The sequence below is a fragment of the Apis cerana genome, linkage group LG12 (genome assembly GCF_029169275.1).
Source record: "Apis cerana isolate GH-2021 linkage group LG12, AcerK_1.0, whole genome shotgun sequence".
Classification (NCBI taxonomy): Eukaryota; Metazoa; Arthropoda; class Insecta; order Hymenoptera; family Apidae; genus Apis; species Apis cerana.
In genome coordinates this window covers 8,504,233-8,532,014 of record NC_083863.1, presented here as the reverse complement: position 1 = coordinate 8,532,014, position 27,782 = coordinate 8,504,233, and the positions used below count along the sequence as shown (strand labels likewise).

Genomic DNA, 27,782 nt, shown 5'->3' with positions numbered 1-27,782 from the left:
CAGAAGTCTTTCTCAAAGCACACGTTTCCTCCTTTCGAGCCCGAAGGATCGAGTTGCAAGGAACAATCTCGAGCAACAATTATCCACCAGTTCTTCCAGTTAATCGAGGGCAGCGATCGAAAATTCAAATTGCTCGAATCCCTCGAGTCCTTGTACTTCGTGCGCCTCGAAAGAACGCACGTTACGAAGGGAAACCTCGATCCCGTTTCGCGTAATTAATAGAACACGGCGAGGCCTCGACCATTTATCGTGCTCACTCTCGTCCAAGGAGATCGGTTCCTTCGAATTATCGAATTATCTAATCGCGCTTGTTAACGCGGTGTTTCCTTTCCACGATTGATTTATTGGGGGGTCGAACGATCGAGGCGATCATAAGGAATCTCCACGCTTTCCTTTCTCCCCCCATCCCATTTGAAATCACGTCGAAAACAGGTATCGAATACGCGAGATGATTACGCAAAAGACGCTAATCAAAATTGAGATCGCAAACGTTTCGCCATTCCCTTCAAAAGTGATAAAGTAATAAATTAAAACGTATCGGATGGAGTCGGATGTTCTTGCAAATGAGAAGAATCTGCATCTTATATTTATAGATTTTATCGAGGTACACGTATGCTGGATTCACTGATAAATTATTTTAGATTTTAAATTTATTTCCTCCTCACGAGCGAGTATTAAATAAGGTTAAGGATTAAATTAGACAAAATCGTATAATTGATTTGAAGAATTAAGATTCGCGGGAGCCAACTTCGTGCAAAGAAAAAAGAAAAGGACCTACGAAAGCAACGCGTAAAAATTCACTTTGTACCAACTACCGCGAGTTAAAAATAACAAGAATAGGCTTGGAAATTTTTTTCTCCGCTATCGGCCACAAAGCAGAATACAACCGTGTTAAATTCCACGAATGTATAAGCGGCCATCGGCGAATTTCTCTCAAAGGAGCACGAAAGCAACGCGTAAAAATCAACACGGGCAAGGAATATTCATTTCGATTTCACGGAGCGAAGAAAAAAAAAAGGGTAAGAGTATACGAGCGAAGGCAAAACGCGAAAGATGGCTTGATAGGGCGAGCGTAGGAGAAAGGAGAGAGAAATGGAATGGGAAAAAGGGTTGAGGAGAGAGAGAGAAAGAGGGAGAGAGGAGCAACGGGAGAAGAGACCCCCTGGATACGTGTTTGCTTAGCACTTTTGGCTCGAGTGGAAACAAGCGTAGGAAGGCTGTCCGCCGCCAAGTTTACGGCCACGGAATAAATTATCGTCGGTTTCGTACGTTCCTTCGAAAATGCAACGTGCTACATGCGCGTAGATGTAACGCTTACACACATTGGTTGGTGTAGAATCTGGCTGTGAGCAACCAAAAGGTGAATCGTAAAATCCAAGGACAATCCACTCGTCGAATTTCGATTTTTCGCGAGATAAAAAAAGATTTCTTATTTCTGACGATGATTCGATCGATCTTTGCACCGCTTTGTGTTTAAAACGTATAGAATAATTATATTCGAATATATTGTAGAAGAAGATTGTTAGAATTTTAGGAATACGTGGATCAAATTAATAGTAGCGAATTTTGTAATTTTCCCACAAAATAAAATTATTGACTTTGAGATTTCATGTAATCGTATAATCGTTCCAAATTTCTTCTCTCGTCGATTAAATCTATTTATATATATCGATAGATTCGTTCAACGGAATAAAATAATTCAGCCCGGAAAAAATGGAATATTTAATTCATTCTGTTTGAAAACAGAGACAAGGTTCTTATTGTAACCCGATATATCCCGGAGATATATATTTTTCGACTTCCCTCTTCGAATACGCTTTTCAAATCACGTTCAACGTTGGCATAAAGATGCAAATAAAATAGCATAGAAAGGGGGAAGAGGCGGGGAAGAAATATACGCGTTCCAGCCGAACACGAAGAAGTAATTTGTCACGTCCGAGATTAAGAAGTCGGTGATACCGAGCACACCTAAGAAATGTGCCGTGTCACCGTGTATCGTAGATACGAGAAACCGCAACAAGGATTTAAGGTCCTGCTATCAGCTCGGAAGACCACGGTGTTCACCAAGACGTGTAATGCGCCGTTTCTTACGGTAGGATTATTCCTTTTTCTTCTCCTCTCCAATTTCTTTTCCTCTTTCTCCTCCATATCTACCTTTTTATTTCATTTCTTTATTTGTTGATCCTCTTGCGATTGAACAGTGGGCAGGACCGGTCCACTCAACATCCATTGCTCTCGAAAACGAACATTTTATCGTCTTGTTTCATGCGTTTTATATTTGAAATTTTGTTCATCCAATGATTCCAGTAATTTTATCTCTTTCAAAATTTTCCTTATAGAAACAAGTTCAAGTATATCACGCGTGTTTCGTTGAATAGAATCGTATTACTCGAAAGAAATACGATTCAATTCGTTTATGAAAATGAATGGAGAATATTCCGCTATACTTTACCACAATCGATGTTAAATTTCGATTAATCGCACGAAATGTTTCGCTTCACCGACAAATATACTTTTAAAAGATAAAGATATTTTTTAAAGTGCAATCGATAATAGTGCTCGCTCGAAGAAACGTATCCTAGTATTCGACCAGATACAGTAGCGAAACGTTATATCTCACATTTGATCCACTGTACGACGATTACATCTCCGCCAATGTATTCTGTCTAATTATGCGGCATCTCATCGTTTACCATCTATTCCGGGATTCTGCGAGAAGAGCGCGCGTTTTGCTCGACCGATTGTACCGTCGCGATTAGGCTAATTAATGCATAGGACAAGAATGTATACACGCGTGACGAGATATTAGATAAATGGATCGGGTTTTATTCCGCTGCCAGCAAATTTTCCGCTCGAGTACCTTTCCAGGCGTTCGAAATATATCTGCGCCATTTTCTATGGCCGCGCGAAGAAAGATCGAAAGGAATCAAGATCCAGCTAACAACGCGATTCAACGTGAGAAAAATATCGATCTCGAAACATCGACGAATGAGGCTCTGTATAAAGCGTCCAAAAAATATAAAAACGATTAAACGATTAACTGGAGATTTCTGAGATAATTTCAGCCACATTTTCCCTTTGTTAATGAGGCTTTGTTGATGAATTATTAATAAAAAAATATTGGCCAATTACAGAGCGCATAGAGTAGTCAAAACGCGACAGTAGTGGTTGGTATATATCGAGTATGAAAAAATCTAAACAACATATGCAAATTCGTTACTATAGGATTTTTTCCCATCTTTATACGTTCTCTTCTTTCCATTCTTTTATCATGCTCATCTTTCTTTTCATCGCTTCTTTCTCTCTTTCTTTCTATTATCCTCCTCTTTCTCACCTTCTTCATTTTCATTTTTCTTCTCTTCTTTCTCATGCTTTCCTTTTTCTCTCTCTTCATCATTCTCTTCTTCTCTTCTCTTCGTTTATCATTCTCCTCTTTCTCCCCCCGTTCTTTATCATCGTCTTGAATGCGAGTCTATGCACTTCATGATTGACTAATATTTTTTTGTAATTCGTTAACAAAGCTGTAATGAAAGTTTTTGTAAAGAAAAATGTTACTTGAAATTATCCGAGGAATTTCCAATTAATCGTAGTTTCCATATTTATTCCAGGACAATCTATATATAATATTCGCGAAAACAAGTTATTTCAATCTAAATTGAATAGCGTTAAAACGAACACTTATTATCGCTTGTAAGTTATTTATCGATACGGATTGAGGAATAATTTATACAAGTTTTATAGTAGCTAATTATAGAAGTGTTGATCGACAATTTTATAAATTTATTTGTATTGCGAGATTCATACTATTTAGTGAAATAATATGTAACATAATTATTAAATATTATGATTAGATTTTAGTAACGTTGATATGAACCATGATATTAATGTGAAACGTTTATCATGTCACTGTTTAAATAAATATTTATTTTAATAACTATTTATTCTAGATTTATTAATTCCTAAATCATACTGCTGAGAAGAGAAAAATTATGTATAGAAACTATCAACTATATAATTTGCAGAGAAGATTCAAAGTGACATACTAAATACTACATTACATACAATATACAAACTGTCGATAACGTTAAACATATAGTTCGATGCATAAAATACGACGAAAAAGCTCTATATTAATTCGGTTATCAATCTGCACGTACAAACTTTGCGTGTCCTTCTTGATGTTTTAAAATACTGAATTATCGTTATGATGGCAATAATTCAAAGATACCACAGGCCTTCATCGCATCCAACCCCGAAGCAAGCGGATAATAAAAGAATAAAGTCTAATTACTGGCTGTCTCTACACAGAAAGATAGTAATATCCGTTCTACGTTCACATGTATAGTTCATATGTAGCTAGAATGACATTGGAAGATAATGAAGAAAATGATGTAGAATGAACTGATAAAAATTAGAAAGAATATCTTAACTAGGTAACTATTAGAATTATTAATTAGAAAGAATATCTTATCTTTTATAAAAGAAAGTAGATCGACATAACCTACGTAATATATATTAATATATGAAATATCGCACTTATAATTCTCATATACTAATTAAATAAAAACGAAAATAATATATTTATATTCAAAGTGTCAGAAATTGTTTCTACAGACCGTATTTGTAGATTCGTTATTCAACTGATCAGAATTTCGATGGAGCATCTTCTACTCGCGTGTATAAAAAGAGTGCCGTTAATGACAGGTTTTCGTTCGGTGAATCACATTTCGCTGGAATCTTTTACGATCTGTCCCACAGGCTGTTCGAATCGACGTGACCGATCAAGTTGGAAATTGAGTCATCAGCAACGCTTAATTAACCCTGTTACACTTGGCACGTTAAAATTTTGTTTAGTTTCGATCGGAGAAAATATTACGTAGTTCATCTTCGAGTTAACAATACTCGAAGGTTAAGAAATAATAGTTCGAATTAATGATACCTGTTGTGTAGGAGATATAATTGTGTGTATTAATAACACACGATATCACTTCCATATAATTTAGTTTTATTTATACATAAACACTTTGTAATTATTATAAAAATTAAATTTAATCGCGAGAATCTTCATACACTTGTCTAGTCACTGACGCCATGTTCATTTTTCAAAATCTGTAAGAAGGTTAGGTAAAAGTCACTAATAATAGGGCGCGGGCTATTTGAAACACAATATCTTTCGTAAACATTTATGCATTAAATTTAATAATAATTTCTTATTTTTTTGAAGTGAAGTAAAGATAAAATTATTAATTGGAATTAAAAATTCACAGTATTTTTCTCACAATATTTTTTTCTTATATTCCTTTTTTTACATTAATGAATATTTAAAAATGGAAATATTTCAAATTTTTTAAAGAATTTTCTAGAAATTAATGAAATGAATCGTTGATTGAATAAAACATTAATAAAAATCGAAAATGGTTATTTTCAAATCATGAATAATATATGAAGTGCAATGAAATTTGCAAGATCTCTGCGTTACATTCACCGATACAATCGTGTTAATACATCCTCGCACGCTAGGAAACATAAATGTTACGGTCTATTGCTGCTCACGGTAACCACATGGAATTCGCTAGAATTTATTTATTCTCCTAGATCATGATTCCAAAACATCGAAAATAAATTTAATCCCGTGATACCGTGATTTATTCGTTTCCATTCTTTTCTTTCTTAAATAAATTCTTCGCTTTTTATAATCTATCTATTCATTCTTAATCAAACTCAAACTCGGGAGAAAAATGAGAAAAAAAATTTTGTTTCGTAGAATAATAAGATCCTTTGTGTTAATCAAAAAATACGAATCGCCTCTATCCGAGATATCTGTCCGCCTTTGAATCGGCGCGAATAACGTATAAAGAACATCGTAATGTATTCACGTTCGATGTAAAACATGAATGAACTGCGTTACATTCCTGGAAAACCGGTATACGATATCATCTTGGCTAACAGAACTCAATTAATTTTACTATCGATTATTTATGCAACCATCGTTCCCTATGAGTTAACATCGCGCATGTAAAAATGTCTCACTTGGATAATTTTTTTTAAAAATCACGAAACTCGTTACTATCCTATACGGAATTATTGCGCTTATTATGCATCGGCGAGTTTAGCCGTAGCAGGTGCTCACTATCTTTCCTTTCGCATTTCCTGTATTATACATACTTACATACGTATAGTTTACCTTTCTCACGTGGTAACGAGTTGCCTCGTGCAGGATGTCGTCTCCTCTCTTTTTCCTCTCAAAACATCCTCAGCCAGAATTGCAAGATTTGCGAGAAACGGGGGGAAAAGAAAGAGGAAACTTAACCCAAGAGATTTCGAGAAACTTTATGAAACGAAATCTACTACTATTTACTTATTCGAAAAAAGAAACGGATAAAGACTTCGAATTTATGATTCTATTCCATCAGAGAAAGAACACTTCGGAAACTTTACAATAATATTTCTTCAAAATATATTTATATCTCTAAATTACAAGGATATAAAGAAATCCAATATTTCTAGATATTCCAAAGTTTCCATATTATATTTAAAATAAATGTTTGTCAGCACCGATCGTCATTCGACTCAGCTGGAAATCGATGAACACGGTGGAAAGGCGCGAAATAATATTGTTTCCTCGGTGTTCGCGTAAAACATAAGACGTGTCACGAAAACGTGCGTGGTGTGACGCACACGTCGAACTTGCGGATCGTCGGCGGAAAAGTTTAACAGGCCGTCATTGTTGCGTGGCCAACGGCAAACGCATTATTACCTGTGCCACGCAGCCCACCGGATGCATACTGAATAAAGAACACAATAAATATATACACGTGCCGGCTTTATGCGTATTCGAGGTATACATTCGTTAGGCGGTGCGTGCACGTTTCGCGTATCGTCATTCTCTTTCAGCATATAGGTACGCGAACGTTAAACTCGTCGGTTCCACGAAACGACCACCGCCTTTCGTACAGAAACAATGTCCTGAGTTTCGTTGATGATTCCGCGAAACAAATCCTTGAAATTTATTTTGTTAAAATAAGCGTAGGAGGATTGAAAGATATATCGATGTGGGCAGATCGAAATTTAATAATGGAAATATATTTTTGTTTCGTGTAATTGAAAGTGTTTTTAAATAATGTATCCACTTACCAGCCATACATGATTCGTCGAAACTGAATTTCCAGATACTCGTAATCCAAACGCGATCACGTACGTCACATGTTTAACACTCGTCAATGAAAACACTTTGATCACATATAAATAAAATAATTATATTTGCTTGTAATATATTAATTTTTATCTCTCTTCCTCCTCTTTTTCTTCTTCTTCTTCTCACTTTTTTTTTAAAAACAAGACACTGTTTTTTAAGTAAAAAAATTTCACACGAACGAGACAAATAATTCTTTTTCACTATTTTCGAGTGCTTTCGATATACAAATTCGTGCGGCGATAAAAAAAATTGATAAATATTGCATACAATTTTATTACTGCTTTATTAACACAAGAATGTTCGAGGATTAAAAAAAAAGAATTAATTTTCAAACTATATATTCAAGTTATTATATTTTTTTAAGTTATTTATTTTCGGATCGATTGTTCAAACGATTTTGCTACATTTGATACGAAAACGTTGATGATACGAGAATGAAGGATCCCAGAGATCCGTATTTTAAATAAAGTTATCGCGAATCGAACGAGTTGTTGTAACTTTCTCATGCGGGCATTGATATCACTATCGAACATGTTCGTCGCGGCATCAACGTCACCGTATATTCCGCCAAACGACAAATGAAACGCTATGAATACGTAATTTTTTTTTTACGATAATAATTGAATATTAAAATCATTTATATTTTACGGCCAAAATTTGGAGATAAGTCAACATCGAAATTCCAAATAAATTTAAAACTAACGTAACATTTCGAACCTATCGAATAAAAATCTATTTGAATTAAATTTAACAATGATAAAGAATATAAATAAAAGTTTCGAAAAATTAAAAATTATATATATATATATTGATTAAATTTTCATTTTCGAATTTCGCGACAAAATATTACGAACAGTTACACGATTAAAAACTATTTCCAACAAATAATTATAAATATATGAGTATACGAGCATATATTTTTATATTTCTTCGTCGCACTATTTAAATCTTCGAATGGAAGAAAATTTATGCGAAATCAGCGTTTTTCTTTTTTTTTAAACAAAAGTTTCCACCATTCTTCAAAATTCTTATTGCGGACACCAAAGGAGAGGGCAGAGAAAGCCGCTTGCCCCAACATTCAAATCAATCGAACATTCGAATAACACGCATCGCTCTCGATCAACCATTATATTTCGTCGTTGTTCCACCACGCAATTACACTCTCCCCGTGCGTTACAGTATTTACAACGACAACCGTTATCAAGCCGTTTCTGCTCGAGATCTGTGGCAGAATCACGGGTAAACAAGACGAGTCGCGCAAAAACCAGCTCATACCGTTTCGTTCGACGATGATTCGAATCCGATACCCGCACGAAACATTTAAATCGATCGAGATGAGAGAACGAGCGTGAAAGCGACAGCAACCTATTCGAATAAACGGTTGCACCGAGACTGATCCATGGATCGAGGAACGGAGCAGGATCGAGGATCCAGAGGATCCCCCACCACCGCCCGGTGACTCACCCCCTTCCCCGCCTTTCGATTCCCCGCTCATTTCCAACCGCCAGGAACGCTTTCCTTTTTCTCTTGGCCCTTAAACCCTCTTTTTCTCTTCGTACAACGATTTCTCTCGAGAGAGACGCCTTCGAGACGCTACGATACCCGCAATAAATGCAAACCGATCCGCTCGTACTTCCCGCTCCTGCCATCGTGATTTTGAGTCGTTGCTTACTTCATCGCGAGATTTTCACACTTTCGGGACCAACTTTTCTATCCTTGAGCTTAAATGAGGATAAACGTTGGATGTAAGATTTCCATCCGTATCGTTTTCCCCTATTTTTTGAGAGAAAAAAATATATATATGAGCACGAAATTTTTCACCATTCTCTATGTATTTGTCGAATATGCATATTTTTTTAAATTTTATCAACAGAGATATAATGATTCCGAGTAATGTGATTTTAATATCCTTCAATTATTATAATCCTTCAATTATTAATATCCTTAATTCAAAGAGCAGCGTATAATATATAGTGGATTTATTGCCGACTTTCTTCATTCTTAACGCGTTTTATTATACAAATATTTTTCAAAGTTTCCAAATTGAAAAATTGAGGATCGTTTAATCGATGATTCTTATTCGTCTCGTTTTTCCTCGAGATAGTTTTCTTTTTTTTTTTTTTTTAAATTTGCCAATGTCCTGATTATTTTTTATCTGCTCCGTTTTTTAAACATATTTTTAAAAAATGAATATCGAATGAAATATATAAAAAATATATATTTGAAAAAAATGAGCATAGCAGAAATATCTATAAGAAATGTTTAGGATGAAGGTTAAACGAAAAATATAAAATATAATTTACGTCTATTCAGATATTTGGTAAAAATTTCGAAATTCTAGTATTCAATTATCAAAATTATAAGAAATACAAACCAAAGATGTATTCTTTTTGCTTTAAGGTATTTTTGCATATACAGTTTCTCATTTTTTATTTTGAATAACAAATTTTCTTACATACTCACATTTTTCGTAACTTTTATTAAGTAATTATTCATTGATTTAATTTTTTTTAATAATTAATTTTTTGTTTTATCATTTATTTAATTTGTATTATTCTTTTCTTCCTTTTTAAATAATTTCATAAAATTAATATTATTAATCGTTATTAGAAAATATAAACACTTCTAATTCCTAAAAAAAAAAAAGATAATAAAATAAAAGGAGAAAAAAATTATTTGAATAAAATTAAATTAAAATGCATTAAAAATTAAAAATAAAATCCTTATAAAAATATGAAAAAAAATAATGCCCGATATTAACGAGATCATAAATTTTTTTCGTAACGATGATTCACAAGAGCAAAAACAACGCGACAGAGAATTACGTGAGCGTCATAAAAAATCGAGAGATAAGTATGAAAATATGAAATATAAGCAATTATGGAAAATGAGATTAGCAAAACATATAATTAATGATTTGAAAAATTACGGACCGGCTAATTTAATTCATGTAAACGCATTAAGTTCTCTTACAAAGAGACCCATCCGAATATGGAAATCAATGAATAATTTGTATCGAATAGTAAATGATCAAACGAATAAAAGTTCAAATGAGAATTTTATCGATATCGAATACCATGAACAATCGTTAAATTCTATAGGACATTGGACGTTATTAAACAATAAAGATCCTATTAATGTCGAACTTGATCTAAACGCGTGTCTATTCGCAGTGATCGCAGCTCAAATTGGAAAAAGCACTAATGATCTAAGAAATAACGTAATTGATTTTTTAACGAATAATATCAGACAGTTGATCGATCAAATCGATGAATTTATATCCTTAAATAATAACGACGAAAAATTATTAATGATTGGTGGTGCTCGGTATATTGGCACATCACCTAAAGCAGCAGGTATCATACTTGATAAATCGCAAAATGTATTTAGTCATACATGCAAGGCTTATGGACATCCCAGAGGTCATGCATCCAATACAGCTGTTACGGGACCGTGCGATAGCGTAGAAAATTATTCGCGAACAACAAATTCAATGAAATCTGGTTTTTTAAGCAAATCTGATCAAAATAATGTTGCCCATCTCGCTTTAAGTCACGAAGTGACGCAACAAGCGATGCGAGAATTGAATAATGGAGCAACATCCATGACAGTAACACTTTCACGACGAGATCTGCAGAAAAATCATCGTGCATTACCAAAAATGAGGGAATATTATAACGGTGAACCATATTCCGAAGAATTAGATATTATCCAAGTTACGTTAGTATTGCGACATCATCAAGATAAATATAATGATCCAAATGCAGATGTTTTTGTACATACATGTTTTCCAAGAAGTTCTTAATTTCTTATTGCCATCACAAATTATTCCTATGATATAGTGGAGCGAAATTCGGAAGTAATATTAAATAAAAAAATACAAAATTTTGAAAAATTTCTTATTTAGTAATATTTATTAATTATGCTAACGTTTAACGAACGCTATTTTACAAAAAAAATAAAATTTAATTAAAATAATTTTTAGAAAAATACAAAAATAATAAGTTAATCAACTTCATGAATACACCAAGTCCATATTAATGTTCTTAAACTATTTTTTGCTATCTCAATTTCATCATCATTTTTTAAAAAATCTACTTTAGTTACATATTCACAACCGAAACGTAACATATCGTCACATTCCTCTACATTATCCAATAATTTTTTAGAGAATTCAAGAATTTCTAATATATATTCTTTAGTAACAATTATTTTTATATGCTTTAAGAGAATTAATTTTTGTAAAATATTAATATATAGTATAAAGGTCTTAATTTTAATATCTTTAACTAAATGTGACTTTAAACATAATGCAATATCTAAAAGCATTAATTTGTAATGGATAACATCTCCTTTTATATTCAATATAGTATTAAGAAGTTTGTTCATTATTTTCACTATAAGTTCGATGTGTTGCACTTCATATTTATGTAAATTTTTAACAACTTCTAATAACCAAGGAAGTAATCCATAACATTCTATAAAAAGTATTGAAGCTTTTGCAATTTTTAATGTAACGTTAATAATTTCCAAAATAAGTTTCTAAAATAAAAAATAAGTTAAATCAATTTTAATGAAAAAAATTTTTTTTAATTTTTAAATCTTACCTTTGTATCTGAATCTGAAAGACTAGAAGTATAAAAATTTAAAAGTATCTTAAACAAAACACATTTAAAAGCTATCTCCAGTTCATTTTCTGTTTTCATACTATCGCGAATATTTTCCAAAATCCAACATCTGTGTATTTTATATTGCACATCGGAACTGTGAAAAAGTTGTAATAATTCAGGTATTGTATTTATATCTAATGCTGGTTTAGCTACCAAAAATATTTGTAAAGTTGAATAAAGTGGATGTAATGGTTTTGTAATTATCAAAGATGTTCTTGCTAAAAATGTAGAAATTAAACAATTTAAACGTATGGTATTAAGTTCCGATTGCAATGATATAATACCATAACGCAAAGCATCTATTAATCGCATCCATAATAACTTGGTTTTTGAACTAAAAATGAAAAAAAATATAAAAATTATATCATATGTATTATAATATATATTAAATTATTATTAATTAATATAATACCTAGAAGTTTCCAAATGGGTATAATATCTAGAAATAATAGTATAAGCTATCATTCGAACATCAGAATGTTTACTACTACATGCAGCAAATATCAATGCTAGTGCTCCACTTTGAGCAACTTTATGACATGATACAATATTATTTTCTGATAATAAAAAATATAATAATGGTAAATAAAATGCTGGATCATATACATCATCTTTTTTGTATAATTCATTATTCTATAAAAAATAAATAAATCAATATTATATTGATATATCATAAAAAATAATTATATTTAATGAAAATATTAAATCATATACTCAAAAATACTCACATTTAATTATGTTAGGGTATTTAATTATATTAATTTATATTAATTACATTATAAATTTTTAAATATTTTTAGGATATAAAATATTTTATTTAAATAAAGTTACCTTCAAAGCTCTATCTACAGGATATTTCTTTATGGTATTGTTTACTATATCCTCCTCAAATAAACTTAAAACTTGAATAATAGATGGTTCCCTCCATAAAGAAGTATGTATGTCATTTTTCACACTGTAATATGTTGCAGCCGTATTTCCCCATACATATGGCCGATATTCACAAATATTAATATTATTACTTTCATAATATTGCAAAATCTGTATGAAATAAATTTATACATTAATATTTTTTTTAAGAATTAATATAAATTTTCTGTTTATAATTCTTACAAGTAAAATAAATTGATCAGCTTCACTTAAAGTAGCATTATATGCTGCTAAATAAACAGGTACATGGGTCGATACCATAACTATTTTATTTTTTTGCATAAGAATCCATAACAACTCTACTAAATCTCCTAAAAATGAAATAAATAATTATATGCAACAATTATATTATCATTATTATATACAATAATTAATATCTTAAACTAATTATAATCTAATTATTAATATCTTACTTTTAGTATCTGATGAATCCAACATAATATTAATAAATTCTGAATGAGAAGTTGCCATTTCAAATAAAATTTTGACATGTTCATCATCACTGTTATTTTTATATGCAATATTACATAAAGTACTTAATGTTTTTAATATTTTCACCGGTTCTTTATTATTTTTTATTTCTTTTAGACCAAATTTTAAAGAAAATCGTATAAATTGTGACCATGAATGATTATTATTTAATGCTTCAAATCTAAAATCTTTTTTTTTATTTTTTAAATGTTTAACAGCATCATTTAATATTTCACAAAGAATTTGAAGTTTTTGAATATTTTTAGATTCCTTTTTTAAAGTTACAGTAATTATATGAAGAAAAATTTGTATCAAATTCATGATCAATTTTTCATTTTCCAGTTCTGAGACAGCAAATTTATTATATATACTTTGGAGAATTTGTATATATTGTACAGATATCATATCTAATTTATCACCAATTTGTAAAATAATATTACATATATCATGACATGTTTTAAAAGAAAATGTAGTTTTAATTAAATAACAAATTGCAATAACACTTTCTTCTATCCAAGATTTTGTATCTTTTGGATTAGACAAATAAGATATTATTTCAATTTCATAATGTTTTCTCAAATTTTGTAAAAAATCTAGATCCCATTTAAAATTTAAATTACTTGCAACTATAGGTAATACAATATTACCTCTTTCTATATTTTTAGATTTTGTTATATATTCCACAAAAATGGGTATAAACTTTATATTTTTTTTAATAAGAAGTGAAATTAAATTTACAGTTGTATTTGTGATTTTTGTTGATAATAATGATGTAAAAATATCTGCAATAATATAATTCACATGAATGTAATAAAATATAATATAATAATAATAAAAAACTTAATATAATGATATCTCGTTTAATACAGTTAATGAATCTCTATAAAATATTAAATAAAAATGTTATTTGAATATAAAAATATAAATATATATAAAATATATATCAATCATATTACATCATTTATTTTTCAAAATTTATTATATATATTTATTAAAAATATATATTTCTACTTAATTATTCATATAAAATTGAAAGAAAACAAATAAAACATAAAAAATTATAAATGTTTTCATTGTATAAATAAAATTAATGTGATTTAAAATTCTAAAATTTAAATTTAAGTTGTAATTCTTTAAGTAATAAAAAGTAATTAAAAAATTATTTCTTCATATAACAATTTATTATAAAAATATTGCCTAACATTAATTGAATTATATTAAATAAAAAAATTTGCAATTTATAAACTCGAAATATTAAATAAAACTGTGTTAAACGAGAATTAATTATTACAATAAAATAATATAATATTATAAAATATTATATAATATATAAAATACATAATTTATGAAAATAACTTACTAATATCAATGCCACCAATATTAAACGAAAAATTTAAAAAATATCCATATAATGCTATTTCCCATATTTCATAATTTATAATTAAATTTGATTTTAAAAATAATAAGTGCAAACATAGATCTTTAACGAATTCTGCATTCAACTCAAAAAATACATTTCGTTCGGATTTCATTTCGTTGCTATTAATTATTTGTAAGAGTTTTGGAACTACATATCCATATATTGATAAATTTTTATCATTTGAAATAAACATAATATTCTCTAATTTTATTAATTTCTTCAATAAACAGACAATTTCTTTTGATGTCAGTTGTAATATCTCTAACAAAGTAATGATCATATCAATATTATTTATTTTATCATTTTTTTCTTTTTTGTCTATCATTTTATATAGTTGTATAAGTAATTTATTTTTGAAATGAAAAAATAAATTTTTTATATTATATTCTTTAAACAAAGCAATTATTACATTACAAATATCAATAAGCATAAAAGTCATCATAGTTTTTAAAACGTTTTTTTGATAAAATGGAGAAAAATAATATAAAATAATAGGATGAGTAAAAATTGATTTTCCACATTCATCTAAAATAATATTACTATTTGAACTATTCTTTGCAATATGTAATAGTGATATTAAAAATATCTTATAATTATTACATTGCACTTTCGTTAAAACATCTTTTTTACTAAGTTGAATTAAATAAAATATAGTCATTTTAAACGAATATATAATTTCATATGTTGATAAAGAATGATGAATTATTATATTCTCCTCATTATATTGAAAAGTAATCACATTGTTGCCGTTAAATATTTTATTTATTTGTAATTCAGTATCATTTAAAAATACTGAATTTAGTTTATATATTAAAGTCATAGAGGGAATATGTTCAAGATAAACAGGTTCATTGTTTTCTAACCAACTTAATAAATATTCTTTTACTGGTAATTTTTTAACATCTTTAGCTAAATGTATTAAACATTGAGGTATTACTTGATAATGCAACGTATGTACTAAAATATAAGACAAATAAGATAAAATTGAAGGATGTGATTCTTCTTTAGTCTTATGTAACATGCAACATAAAAGAGGTGATATTGATGTAAAACGTTGCATACGTAAAATATTATTTTCAAAATTTTCGTAAAAAATAGATTTATTCATTAGTTCTGCAAAAAATAAAGAAAAAATGATATGATTGCATTTAATATATTAATATATTGAACTATAATAAATCAAATTTTACCATCAAATATATTTTGAAATCTATCAATATGAATTGCTCCTTGATCAAAAATTTCTTCAGTTTTAATTATTTCATTTACATATTTTTCAATATCGGTAACTGCTTCTTTTATAATATGAATAAACCATTTTATTACTTTCTTTTTATCATCTAAATTTATAAAACCATTAATCCAAATATTTAAATGATCATTACATTCTTCAAACATTCCTGTATTGTTTAATAAAGTTCGGATTGTTGCTTTTATACTCAATGCAGTTGAAGATACTTCTTCATTTAAAATAGATATTAAGAATGATAATACATCATTAAATAATTTCTGGAAAGAATAAATATTTTATTTATAAATATAAAAAAACTTATAATCAATGATTTATAAATTATTTTACATACTTTATGCGGAAAAAATTCATAAGGATATAATATGACTAAAAAGTGAATAGCTTTTACTTTTATAATATTAAGTTCAATGACATTTATATCTTCCAATTTATTCAATATATTTAAAAATGTATCACATTGCATATCAGATATTACATCTAATAATTTTGGACATATTTCATTATACATATGTAATAAATTTAAAATAGCTGTCAAATGTTCATATCTATTTGGTTCTATAATGTTTTCTTTATCATTATTTTCAATTAAATTTGATATGAAAGTAGAATTCCATACATCAAATATCATATTTAAATTTGGTATATTCTGAAAAAGAATATATATTATTTAATATTGTATAATTGTTATGTATAATTGTATATTTTTATATTTTAAAATTTATTCAGAAAAAAAGTATGAACATTTAATTTATGTTTTTTAGAATTACATATACCTTCATTATGAACTCTGTTAAAAAATTTTTAAACGTACAAAAATCATCATTGTTTTTGTAAACTGTTTTTAAAATTGATAAATATTTTTGTATCTGATTAAATATAGTAGTAAGTGTAAGTATTGCCTCATGTCGTATTATTATATTAGAATGAGACAAAGCTGGTACAATTGCTTGTTTCAAAATTACTACTGGTATGGTTAAAGATATTATTGCATTAGCTAATTGCAATATATTTAATTCTAATGAACATATCTTTTTACAAATATTTATATCCATTGACTGTATCATCTGTAATAACATTTATTTATATTAAAATTTAGAAAATAATATTAAAAGAATATTATATAATATATAAAGAAGAATACTATATAAAATATAATATATAAAATAATAAAGAATAAAAATTTAAATTATTACCTCTCTTATGAATTTTATTGTTGCAATCCATTTCAATGATACTCTGGGTTCAATATATGGTTCCAAAAGAACAAATTGAGATTTAATTAAATCTGGACATGCTGCCATTATTTTAATAACTAAATTTGATGGTTTTTCATATTCCCAAGGTCGATCTAAACTTTGAAGTACTATATTCACTATATTATTATGTTTAATATGTGAAGTACCAAGCATATAATCATGAAAAATAATGCCATATCGATGTGATGTTAGCAATATAATTAAAAAATCATGCACAATTTCAATAACTATCTAAATTAAAACATATTTTATTAATTAATATTAATAAATTAATAAATATAAATATATCTTATATTGATATATTAATTATTAGTATATAATTAATTATCAATATTTTTAATTAAAAAGTTTTAATAATAAATACCTCTTTTTCTTCAAGATATTGTGTTTCTAGCATAAAACTTTGAGTTTTAAATTTTGGGTGATTATTTGGACCTTTCCAATTATAAAGACATATAAGATTTTGAATAATTGATATTGAAAATAACTGTAACTTCATAGTTTTGCTAACATTTGGATTTTGAAGAATATAAGTTTTAAGAGTAGTTAAAATTAAAATAACAATATCTTTGGAATCATATATTAAATCAAAAAATATATTAGAAAACAAATCACGTTTATCCAAAAGAAGTCTAATAATTGATACATTTCCTTCTATTAAAAAAGCCATAATAAAATGAATAAAACAATTTCTTATATTATGATTATCTGTAGGTTTTCTATGTTGTACAAGAGACTTAATAACTTCTAGTGGTAAAGATAAATGAATAAGTAATTCACGTGATAGATTTAAATCTAATGAAACTATTGCAGCAAGTAATTGTAAAATTATTTTTTGTTGCTTTGCATTATTTTGTATGGATAATATTGAATGAATTATTGATAAATTTGAATTAATCAAATGACGACATGCCTCTTTTGCACTAGATTGATATTGTGGATATTGTCCTAATATTCTAAACAAAAATTAACATAATATTAAATATATAATTATGCAATATTTTAATAAGTATAAACTTTAAGTTATAATTATATAACATTTACTTTATTATTAATATCCTTACTGCAGAAAATACAATTATAGCAGTATTCATTTCTTTTTTATCTGCTGTATTTAATAATTTTAATATATCAAAAATATTGCCACCTGCATTTAAATATTCTGCAGCCAAATCTTTTTCTTTGTTTTCATTGCAAATTTTTATAAATTCTCTTAATCTATCCAAGTTATTTGAATTATTAGAATTGAAACTTTCTTTGAAAAATTTTCCATCCAAATATTTTATTATTTTATTTGTATCCATTTTACATTTTTTATTTTTTTCATCTTTTTTACTAGTTTTCACGTCTATAAAGAAAAATATATAAAAAAATATATGCAACAAATAAAAATATATCTAACAAATTTAAAATATTCATTTTGTGTATTACCTTGAAATTCTTCTAGTAATTCATTATCAAATTCTTTTGTACAATGAGATATATTATCTAACATTTTATTATAACATTTCTCATGATCTAATATTGAATTTGTAATATTTCTTTTCTTTCGTTTTATATTTACGTTAGTTTCACAAGATAATTTTCTTTTAAGCATATTTTTATTATTATACTTATCAATTTATATTTATATTTTATTTATATTTATATTTTAATATTAATTATATTCAAAACTTATTTCTGAAATTAGAAATCTTAAATAAAATTTATTAAATATTTTAAGAAGTTTATTTGAAAATAAAAGTAATTAAATCTATTTCAAAAATTGTTCTAAAAATTATATAATAATATAAAATTCATAATTAAAAAACTTATAATAATATAAAATTCTTCTTTCTAATTCTAATTTTTAATTTAATATAATATAATACGTAATTTAAAGTAAATATAACATAATTATAACATAAAAAATATTATTTCACGATACGAAATATTACAAAATAAAATTATACTTTTTTTCCTTAATATTAATTTCGATATTATATTATTTATATTTCATATTATATTTTTTATACTTTTCATTGTGTAATAATACAAAATTATATACAATATGAATTTATAACCTATACCAAACAAGAGAACAAGCACGTGCACTTTTCACTTGTATATATTAAGTAATAATCATTAACCATTGCATTAGTTACCAATTATCACCGATTATTTTCGATTAAATATAATTGCCAAAATTAATATTCATAGTCACATAATTAAATGATAAATGTCGTTTAAAATATTCTATGATCAACTTCAATTCTAATGTTTCATACAATCCAATTAACATAAACAGACAACAACAGAAAACAATTTTTTACGCATGCCATTTGTTATTTAAATTTTAAATTAATATTAATTTTCAATTTTTATTTCATGCAAAACAATTTTTTATTATTGAAAGTTTATATATAAAAATAAAATATAAAAATTATTTATAAAGTTTACATATATATGTTTATATTTTTATAAAAATTCAATTTATTATATCAAAGTATTTATATCATATTAAATATAATACATTTTATGCAATTTGAATATTTTTAATAATAATATTGCTTTTACACGTATAATTGTTTTATACTGTACAAATATTAAATTGCAATATTAAATAAAAATATATATATATTTTTATAAAAAAGACGAATATAAATATACATATATTTTAATAATAATATTTTGTATATAATATATATATACAATAACATTACAGTCTTATGGCATTAATTTTATATTATATTAAATTTCATTAAAATTAAACAAATATCTATTTTTATTTTAAATTATGGCCACTATTATAAATACACAAAATATTTATTATATTATATTTGAGCTAATTACTTGAAAACTTCTTTTAATAGAAACATGTGGATATTGTTGACGCCATTCTTGTACAATAAAATCATTAATACCTTCACAAAAACTAAGATCAATCATTTCTAATTTAGGGCAAAATAATAAAATTCCATAACATATATCAGGAGTAAGAGAACGAGCTCCTAATAAATCCAATTGTTGTAATCGTTGACATAATAAAAGTGGTTCTAAATCACGATCTGTTAATCCTCTAAGTGCTGCTAAAAATACTTTTTCCAGATAGCGACATGAAAATAATAATGCTCGTAAGGAATCACCAGGAGCACCCATACCACCACTATAAAAATAATTATTAAAATAGATAAAATTGAATATTAAAAATTATATAAACAATATTTTTTTCTGAAACATACCACCATCCAAAATCCACTTCTCGAAGTTTAGTACAGTGAGCTAAAGCTCTAACTCCCTGTGGAGTTAAAGTTTGTGCTTTCCAAAAATCTACACTTTCTAAATATGGACAAGAATTTCCTAACTCAACAGCAACTTCATCTATATTTAAACGGTCATGCATTCCTGCTAAATTTAAGTGACGCATTTGAGTATTTCTTTTTAAAATAGAACATAATGTAGAAGTTTCTATGCTTGTTCTGTAAAGATCTAAACGTTCTAGATATTTTAAATTTTCGAGCTTTGAAAATCCTTCATTCGTTATGCCCATACAATTACACAAACATAATTCTAAAAATAATATATTATGCTTGAAATAAACAATTTATATATTTTTAATTAAAATCATTGAAATAATACTAATATATATAATAATAATAAAGTTTTATTTACCTTTTAAATTCTTACATACTTTCGAAATTTCAAGAATAATAGAATCATTTACAAATTGACAGCAATTTAGTCTTAAATGTGTCAAAACAGTTCCAGATATACGAAGAAAATATATAAAATCTTGATATTTAATCATATTATAATTTCCACACCATGAAAGATCTAATTGTTGCAAATAATGACACCTAGGTGCTAAACTATTTAATGCAGCTGTATCTAAACAATACCAGTAAGGTTTTAAATTAAGACTTGTATACAACAAAGCATCTCTTGCAATGTTATTAAAATGTTTATTTACTCTGCATAAACAACATAATGATCTTAAATCTAAATTTTTTAAAATTTTTAATACAGTTTCATCCTAAAATAAATAAAATTATATTAAAATATAATAAAAATATAAAATATATAAGTATATTAATAATAAGAATCATTCTATTAATTTCTAGAATTTATATAATGTAATAAATTAAATTATTTTACCGGAAGTATTGAAAAATTGCAATATGATTGATTTTCAAAATCAGTTGAAGATACTAAAAATTTTTTCTGGACAGAATTATTTTGTTCAGTAGTATTTGGTATTGAATGATGAATATCTCTAATAAGTTTTGGAAAATCTTCTTGTAAAAATTGTTGTAAACTGTTGAATGCTTCTTCTATAGGAGGAACAGATTGATAATGTTGACCTATTTTAGATATTAATTTACCCTTGGATACATTATCTATTACTTTACTGTAATAATTGATAAATATATATCACATTCATTAATTTATTAAAATATTAAAATACCAATAATTAATATCAAAATACCTTTTAAAAAGTTTACAGTGTTTAGAAAGTGTTTTTTTAAGAATTATTAAATCTTGATTTGCTTTTAAATAATCAGGTGTTAAATTATAAATGTCATCATCACTTTGTTTAAGATATCCCAATTCTTGTGAAAGATCATTTAAATTTTGATTGTGCAAATTATTAGGTACAATTAATTCTGATGTACCAATAAGTAATACAGCATCTAATTCTGTATAATAGTCTAATAAAGTATGATTAAATTCTAATCTTATTACTTTTGTCTTAAAATTACATAGCTGCAAATATGGAGAAAATATTCGTGGCTTGTGTGGCACAACTTGAGGAAATCCATTCCATAATTGATACCACTTGCCTTCGGAATTTTGTGCCCAAATCCCAATTACACTTCCAGGATTGTAAGTTTCATATATTGATATTCTAATTGGATATACCTCTTGATAATATTCTAGATCTTGATAATATAAAAAATATTCTAATTTATTTCCATTTTTCATATATCATAAGTATTAATGGTATCAGTATAATATTCCAATAAGTTAAAAATATCTTTAAGAATAAAAATATAAAATATTATGAAAAATGATTTAGATATTATAATATGAACATTAAATGCTAAAAGATATTTAATTTTTAATTTGAATATTATATACCTATATAATCCTGGCTAGTAATATTTATATTGTTCTGTGGCATATAATCTATTAATCTTGAAGGTGCTTTATCCCACCATTGTCCATATGTTCTCTAAAATTATAATTTATTAAATATAATATAAACATTAATATACTATATATTAATATACTATATATTAATATACTATAAATATATTAATTTCATTTATTATCAACTTTATAATGAATATCATATTTTATATATATATATATATATATATATATATATATATTATTACAATCATTATTAAATATTACAAATTATTTTATTAATTATAATATTTTTTTATGAAAGTTATTTTAAAGATTCAAAAAATATTTAATATGATAATACCAAAAATTTTAAAATTTAAAATAAATTATTATTAAATTTAATATTATTTCATGCTTTTCTCAACTTCCAGTAATTTTAATTATATTCCTAAACAAATTATTATTCTAAAATTACTAAAATATTATAATTTTGACTAATTTTAACTTACAAAATTATTTTATTTTATGAAAAATAGTTTAATATCCTTAATTGTTTTTTTTTATATTTATTTGTAATTACTTATAATAATTATAATCTAATTATAATCTAGTAATTTTGACTTTTAAAAAATTAACATACCATAACAAAAGCTTGTGGAAAATCACCATAATCAGGAAATTTACTTGGATTTCCAGCAATATTATAGGCTGTATATGAAATACTAATGTTACTTCCATATTGCGAACTAAAATCACACACATCTTTAACAAATTGTTCAACAAAAATAACAGTTTCTTCTTTTCCTTCAATTCTTTCTCCATTTATCGGTACTACTTCAATATTTATCTCGTCATGAGATATCATGTCATTCACAATTAATCAAAAAGTTTTAACTTTAAAGTTCAATTAATATAGGTTAATCAATCTAAGATTTACTATTTTTATAATTACACATATGATCTACATAACAAGTTTTATGAACATTTAAAAATTATAAATAAGATTTAATAATACAAGAAAAGAAAATTTTATTATCTTTTACTCTTGTTTTAGTACAAAAAATGTATAATACATATACTTTTTTGAACACACTAACTATGCATATATTCATGCATTAATATTTTTCGTATTTAAAAAATACTAGAAACAATAATTATTGCATACAGATATGTTTTATAAATTGTTATTTTAGTATTAAATTTTTTGTAAATAAAAAATTAAAATAAATATTAATTATCAATTTATTTTGCGTCATATATTTATATAAAAGGATACTTATATTTTTTTTATATTTCGTTATATTATTATTATACACAATAGAATAACTATACTTAATATACTATATTTATGTAATTAGTATACTCAATTAAAAGATTGAAAATATTAAAAACAAAAAAACATATTAATCAATGTATAATAGATGTGATATATTTTTTATATTATTTTTAATATAAAGTTTATAAAATATTATAAATAATGCTACATTTTTTTACTTATATTATTTTGATATTCACATTTTAAATATGATATTGGTAATAATTAATAATTATAATCTTTTTTTTTATTTATCTTTTTGAAGTTTTATTAATAAAAAAAATTTTTTTAAAACAATAAATCAAAATTTTAATTTTAAATTCTAAAATATTATTTCTTGTATCATAATTATAATTAATTTAGAAATTAACTTAAAATTATATTAAAATTAAAATATATAATAATATATTTAATACATATTATTAATTTTAATTTACATATTTATGCTAAATTCTAGAATTTCTATGTATAATTTAATAACATTGTTTCTCTTTTTCTTTGTTCCTCATCTCTGTTTTGCTTTAATTTCCGTTTAGGTATAACATTTAATGCTGTGTTCCAATCCTTAGTCCGTTTTAATTCTAACATGACAGAAAGAACTTGATTGATAGGAAGATTTTTTGAAGATCCTGTTCCCCATTCTAACGTCTCACTTAAGGGTAACTTCATCATTTTAATACCTTCTTTATTAGCTTTTTGAAATGAATATGGTTTACTATTTTTCTGAAAATATTCATATATCTATATATTAATTCTTAAATATATAACAATAAAAAATTTGTCTTTTAATGTCATTATTATATTATAATAATTCATAAAATTTTCTTTATATATATTTTTTATACTTTTTTATATACTTTATTTATATTAAATTTAAATTATTAGTTATAAATTATTTATATAAGTTAAAATATGCTATTTTTATGATAAATTTTTATTTATAATATAAATTTTTAATTTATAGCATAAATTAAAATATGTATAGAAATATAGCATTAGTTACCTTATCTACTATTCCACCAATTATATATATTAGATTTGGATCAAATTTTTTTAAAACTGTTTTAGCATTAGGAGTAAGATATACCAATTGCTTTTTATCAAATATTTCTAAATAAGATTTTGAAGTAATATTTAATGGAAAATGTGGTTCATATATCTGTGGTATTAATTTATGCAATTTTTGCATAATAGAACTATTATTGTTCACATTACAAAAATAAAGATTAAAAGGTTCCTCATGTATTCGATTTGTTGAGAAAGATAATAATAATTGTTTTGCACAATTTTCTCGTTCAAATGGTTCCATATATTCATCATATCCAAGATCATATACTATTATTGGTTCATGTAACATAGCACTTATCAACTTGCTATTATAAAACTCATTCATTGTTTTGTCACGTATGCGAAAAAATAATGAATTGCCTATTCCATATCGATCATCCGTTTTAACTTCTTTTTCTTTTTCATTTTGTAATAACTTTTTTTCTAGTCGATTTTTTTGTTTCATTTCTATTTTCCAAAGAAATTCTATATAAGATCTAAATATTTATGTAAATTAGAATTAAAATAAAAATAAATTTTTAAATAATTTTTATTTTTAAATTAATATGAAATCCAACCTTCTTTGTCCTTTTGTTGATGATTTTAGTAAATGTAACCAATTAGTTGATGTTAATGTTTTAGGTACTTTTCCTGTATTATACTTTATGTATTCCAATTCTAAATTATATCTATCGTAAATAGCTTTATATTTTGGATCTTCTAGAAGTGTTTTTAATTCTTCTTCATTTAATTTGTTATAATGTTCACATATCACTTTACTTGGATTTTCTTTACAATAATTTCGTACATGTACTTGCATAGGAATTTTAAATTGTGAAATTTTAACTTTATGTATATGTTGAATAGAAACATTAGAATAAAATTTAGTTATAAAAGTAACAAAATTTAAATAAAATCGATTATACATTTTTAATTATATATGGAATTTAACAAATAAAATATTTGCTTTATATATCTTAAGATTGCTACTATTGCAACAGATATAATGTCATAGACAAAATACAAGATAGATAGATCTAAATTCATGTTAAATTTGAATTTGATCTCATTTGAGTTTGATCTAAATTATAGTACAATTTGAATTTTATAATCAAAAAATAATTTGAATTTTGTTTTAATATTTCTATTATTCAAAAAAACTGATGATATCAATATAAAATATTATTTATGTTAAATTGCGAAATTTTACATGCATATATAATTTTTGCATTTTGTATATATAATTTATATTAATTTTAAAACTATTTTTAAATTTTAATTATTAAAATCTATTACAAAAAATAAAAATATTCAGAAATTTTTTTTTAAATGAAAGATATAATTTTTTATTATTTTGCAATTTTTACAAATATTTTTTTAGTATTTTTTTAAATATTTTTAATTTTTTTATGTAATTAATTTTATTTAATATAATTTTAAAAATATCAAATTAAAAAAAATCTTTACATATATGTATTTTTAATCATATAATTATTTAAATCATGGTTATATCACCTTAACAACAGTTTAATCATTAGTGATATTCAAATTTTTTATACATATGTAGCGTGATAACGTGATTTTATCTTTTATATCGAAAATATAATAACAATAAAATTTGAAAGTATCTTTTAAACGCTACTATGGTTTTATTAGGTGAAACATTTCCAAATTTTGTAGCAAATAGTCAAATGGGTCCAATTAACTTTCATGATTGGCTAGATAATTCGTAAGACAATTTTTCTTCGTAAACATAACCTTTAGTATTATTATCGATAATTTCTCAATAAATACATAATATGTATGCTTCATAATTGTAATTTGTAAAATTTTTATATTAATTTTCATTCATAATTTTTAAATACATTTGTTATTCTTTATATAATTTCAAATTACTTGATATTTTTATTTCAAATCATTCAATAATAAAAATATTATTTTGATATTAGATGATTTTTTTTAAGTTATTCTTAATTAATTTTACAGATGGGGTATTCTATTTTCGCATCCAAATGATTTTACACCAGTTTGTACAACTGAGTTAGCTCGAGTATTAAAATTAATGCCTGAATTTGAAAAATTAGGAGTGAAAGTTATTGCACTATCGTGTAATTCAGTCGATTCTCATCGTAAATGGATTGAAGTATACTTTCCATTACAATTATCTTGTTTATTCATTAATATATACTAATTATATATTATTATAATTGTTATAAATTTTTTAAATTATTTTTTAGGATATAAAAGCTTATGCCGGAATGACTGATAAAGAATTTCCTTATCCAATAATAGAAGATGAAACACGAAAACTTGCAACATTGTTGGGAATGTTAGATCCTTTAGAAGTTGATAATAATGGTATACCTATGACTGCCAGAGCAGTATTTATTATTGATCCTGCTAAAAAAATGCGATTATCGATCTTATATCCTGCTACTACTGGAAGAAATTTTGAGTAATTTTATTTTTACATTTCACAAATGTTTAAAATTTTTATTTTTAATTATATATATTTTTTGACATAATTTTTGAACACAGTGAAATTTTGCGAGTCATTGAATCACTACAATTAACTGAGAAGCATAAAGTAGCAACTCCAGTTGATTGGAAGGTTTGCATTTATTTTATTTTACTAATTAAAACATTACTACATCTGTAAAAAAAAAAAATTAATTTTATTTCATGATTTTAGATAGGTGAAGAAGTAATGATTCAACCTATTGTTTCCGATGAAGAAGCAAAAAAGTTGTATAACAATATTAAATTTGTATCATTACCATCAGGTAAATCTTACGTGCGCATTGTATCGCAACCGCTGTAAAAATAATACTTTGCAAGAAAAACCATTATACAATGTACAATATATTTTCTTAAATTATTAAAATCGATATTTGTAAAAAAAAAAAGGAAAAAGTACATATTTAATAATATATTAAATTCTTCTCAATATTATACTACTATTATTCCATGAAATACAATTATAAATAAGCGTATCCCTTTTAGTGCCTTAACATTGGTATATGGCAGCATATAACTCCAAAAAAAATATAAAACTGAACAATTTTTATTTAAAATTTCTTATCAATAATTCACGGTAAAAATAATTAAAAACAA

At 25.4% G+C, this 27,782-nt stretch overlaps 6 protein-coding genes across 15 annotated transcripts in view; 2 read left to right on the top strand and 4 right to left on the bottom strand.

The window, feature by feature from the left end:
- Positions 1-8,956, bottom strand: part of LOC107998986 (ankyrin repeat domain-containing protein 6) — a 109,665-nt gene extending 100,709 nt beyond the window's left edge. Inside the window, exons 1-2 of one of the 4 annotated variants that reach the window (XM_062083054.1) lie at positions 8,104-8,956; positions 7,135-7,472 (exon numbers count right to left, since the gene is read on the bottom strand). The gene's annotated coding sequence lies outside the window, so the exon portion shown is untranslated. Of the gene's footprint in view, positions 1-4,616; positions 4,830-4,939; positions 5,096-7,134 lie in introns of those variants that run through there. The other 3 variants (XM_028667302.2, XM_062083055.1, XM_017058596.3) reach the window with 3 other exon arrangements.
- Positions 8,957-9,414: 458 nt separating this feature from the next.
- Positions 9,415-11,000, top strand: LOC107998915 (uncharacterized). Its single transcript, XM_017058450.3, has one exon. It carries the CDS (start codon positions 9,942-9,944, stop codon positions 10,998-11,000), a length of 1,059 nt encoding a protein of 352 aa, XP_016913939.1. The 5' UTR covers positions 9,415-9,941.
- An 80-nt stretch (positions 11,001-11,080) lies between these two features.
- LOC107998898 (nucleolar pre-ribosomal-associated protein 1) lies at positions 11,081-19,708 on the bottom strand. Of its 4 annotated transcripts, none has more exons than XM_062083051.1 (15): positions 19,147-19,708; positions 18,626-18,874; positions 18,239-18,542; positions 17,559-18,150; positions 17,132-17,425; positions 16,712-17,002; positions 16,270-16,584; positions 15,877-16,195; positions 14,627-15,799; positions 13,209-14,048; positions 12,979-13,106; positions 12,697-12,906; positions 12,278-12,498; positions 11,803-12,199; positions 11,081-11,737 (listed from the first exon to the last, which is right to left on the bottom strand). In XM_062083051.1, the coding sequence occupies exons 2-15, from the start codon at positions 18,789-18,791 to the stop codon at positions 11,201-11,203; spliced, it is 5,787 nt and encodes a 1,928-aa protein (XP_061939035.1). In that variant the 5' UTR covers positions 18,792-18,874; positions 19,147-19,708; the 3' UTR covers positions 11,081-11,200. The 4 variants fall into 4 exon arrangements, with proteins under 4 accessions (XP_061939035.1, XP_061939034.1, XP_061939033.1 ...); XM_062083050.1 differs by having other exon boundaries at positions 19,264-19,530; XM_062083049.1 differs by having other exon boundaries at positions 19,324-19,530.
- Positions 19,709-19,834: 126 nt separating this feature from the next.
- LOC107998926 (F-box/LRR-repeat protein 4) lies at positions 19,835-23,729 on the bottom strand. Of its 4 annotated transcripts, none has more exons than XM_017058480.3 (7): positions 22,947-23,729; positions 22,313-22,406; positions 21,660-22,113; positions 21,329-21,581; positions 20,846-21,206; positions 20,416-20,743; positions 19,835-20,339 (listed from the first exon to the last, which is right to left on the bottom strand). In XM_017058480.3, exons 1-7 carry the CDS (start codon positions 23,169-23,171, stop codon positions 20,003-20,005), a joined length of 2,052 nt encoding a protein of 683 aa, XP_016913969.1. In that variant the 5' UTR covers positions 23,172-23,729; the 3' UTR covers positions 19,835-20,002. The 4 variants fall into 4 exon arrangements, with proteins under 4 accessions (XP_016913969.1, XP_028523083.1, XP_061939042.1 ...); XM_028667282.2 differs by lacking the exon at positions 22,947-23,729 and adding an exon at positions 22,816-22,923; XM_062083058.1 differs by lacking the exon at positions 22,947-23,729 and adding an exon at positions 22,668-22,693.
- A 132-nt stretch (positions 23,730-23,861) lies between these two features.
- On the bottom strand, positions 23,862-26,034 carry LOC107998927 (mitochondrial ribonuclease P protein 1 homolog). The gene is made up of 3 exons (XM_017058482.3): positions 25,247-26,034; positions 24,625-25,165; positions 23,862-24,344 (listed from the first exon to the last, which is right to left on the bottom strand). The coding sequence occupies exons 1-3, from the start codon at positions 25,594-25,596 to the stop codon at positions 24,084-24,086; spliced, it is 1,152 nt and encodes a 383-aa protein (XP_016913971.1). The 5' UTR covers positions 25,597-26,034; the 3' UTR covers positions 23,862-24,083.
- A 220-nt stretch (positions 26,035-26,254) lies between these two features.
- LOC107998928 (peroxiredoxin-6) lies at positions 26,255-27,615 on the top strand. Its single transcript, XM_017058483.3, has 5 exons — positions 26,255-26,397; positions 26,655-26,811; positions 26,906-27,123; positions 27,207-27,279; positions 27,361-27,615. Exons 1-5 carry the CDS (start codon positions 26,312-26,314, stop codon positions 27,487-27,489), a joined length of 663 nt encoding a protein of 220 aa, XP_016913972.1. The 5' UTR covers positions 26,255-26,311; the 3' UTR covers positions 27,490-27,615.
- Positions 27,616-27,782: the final 167 nt, after the last annotated feature.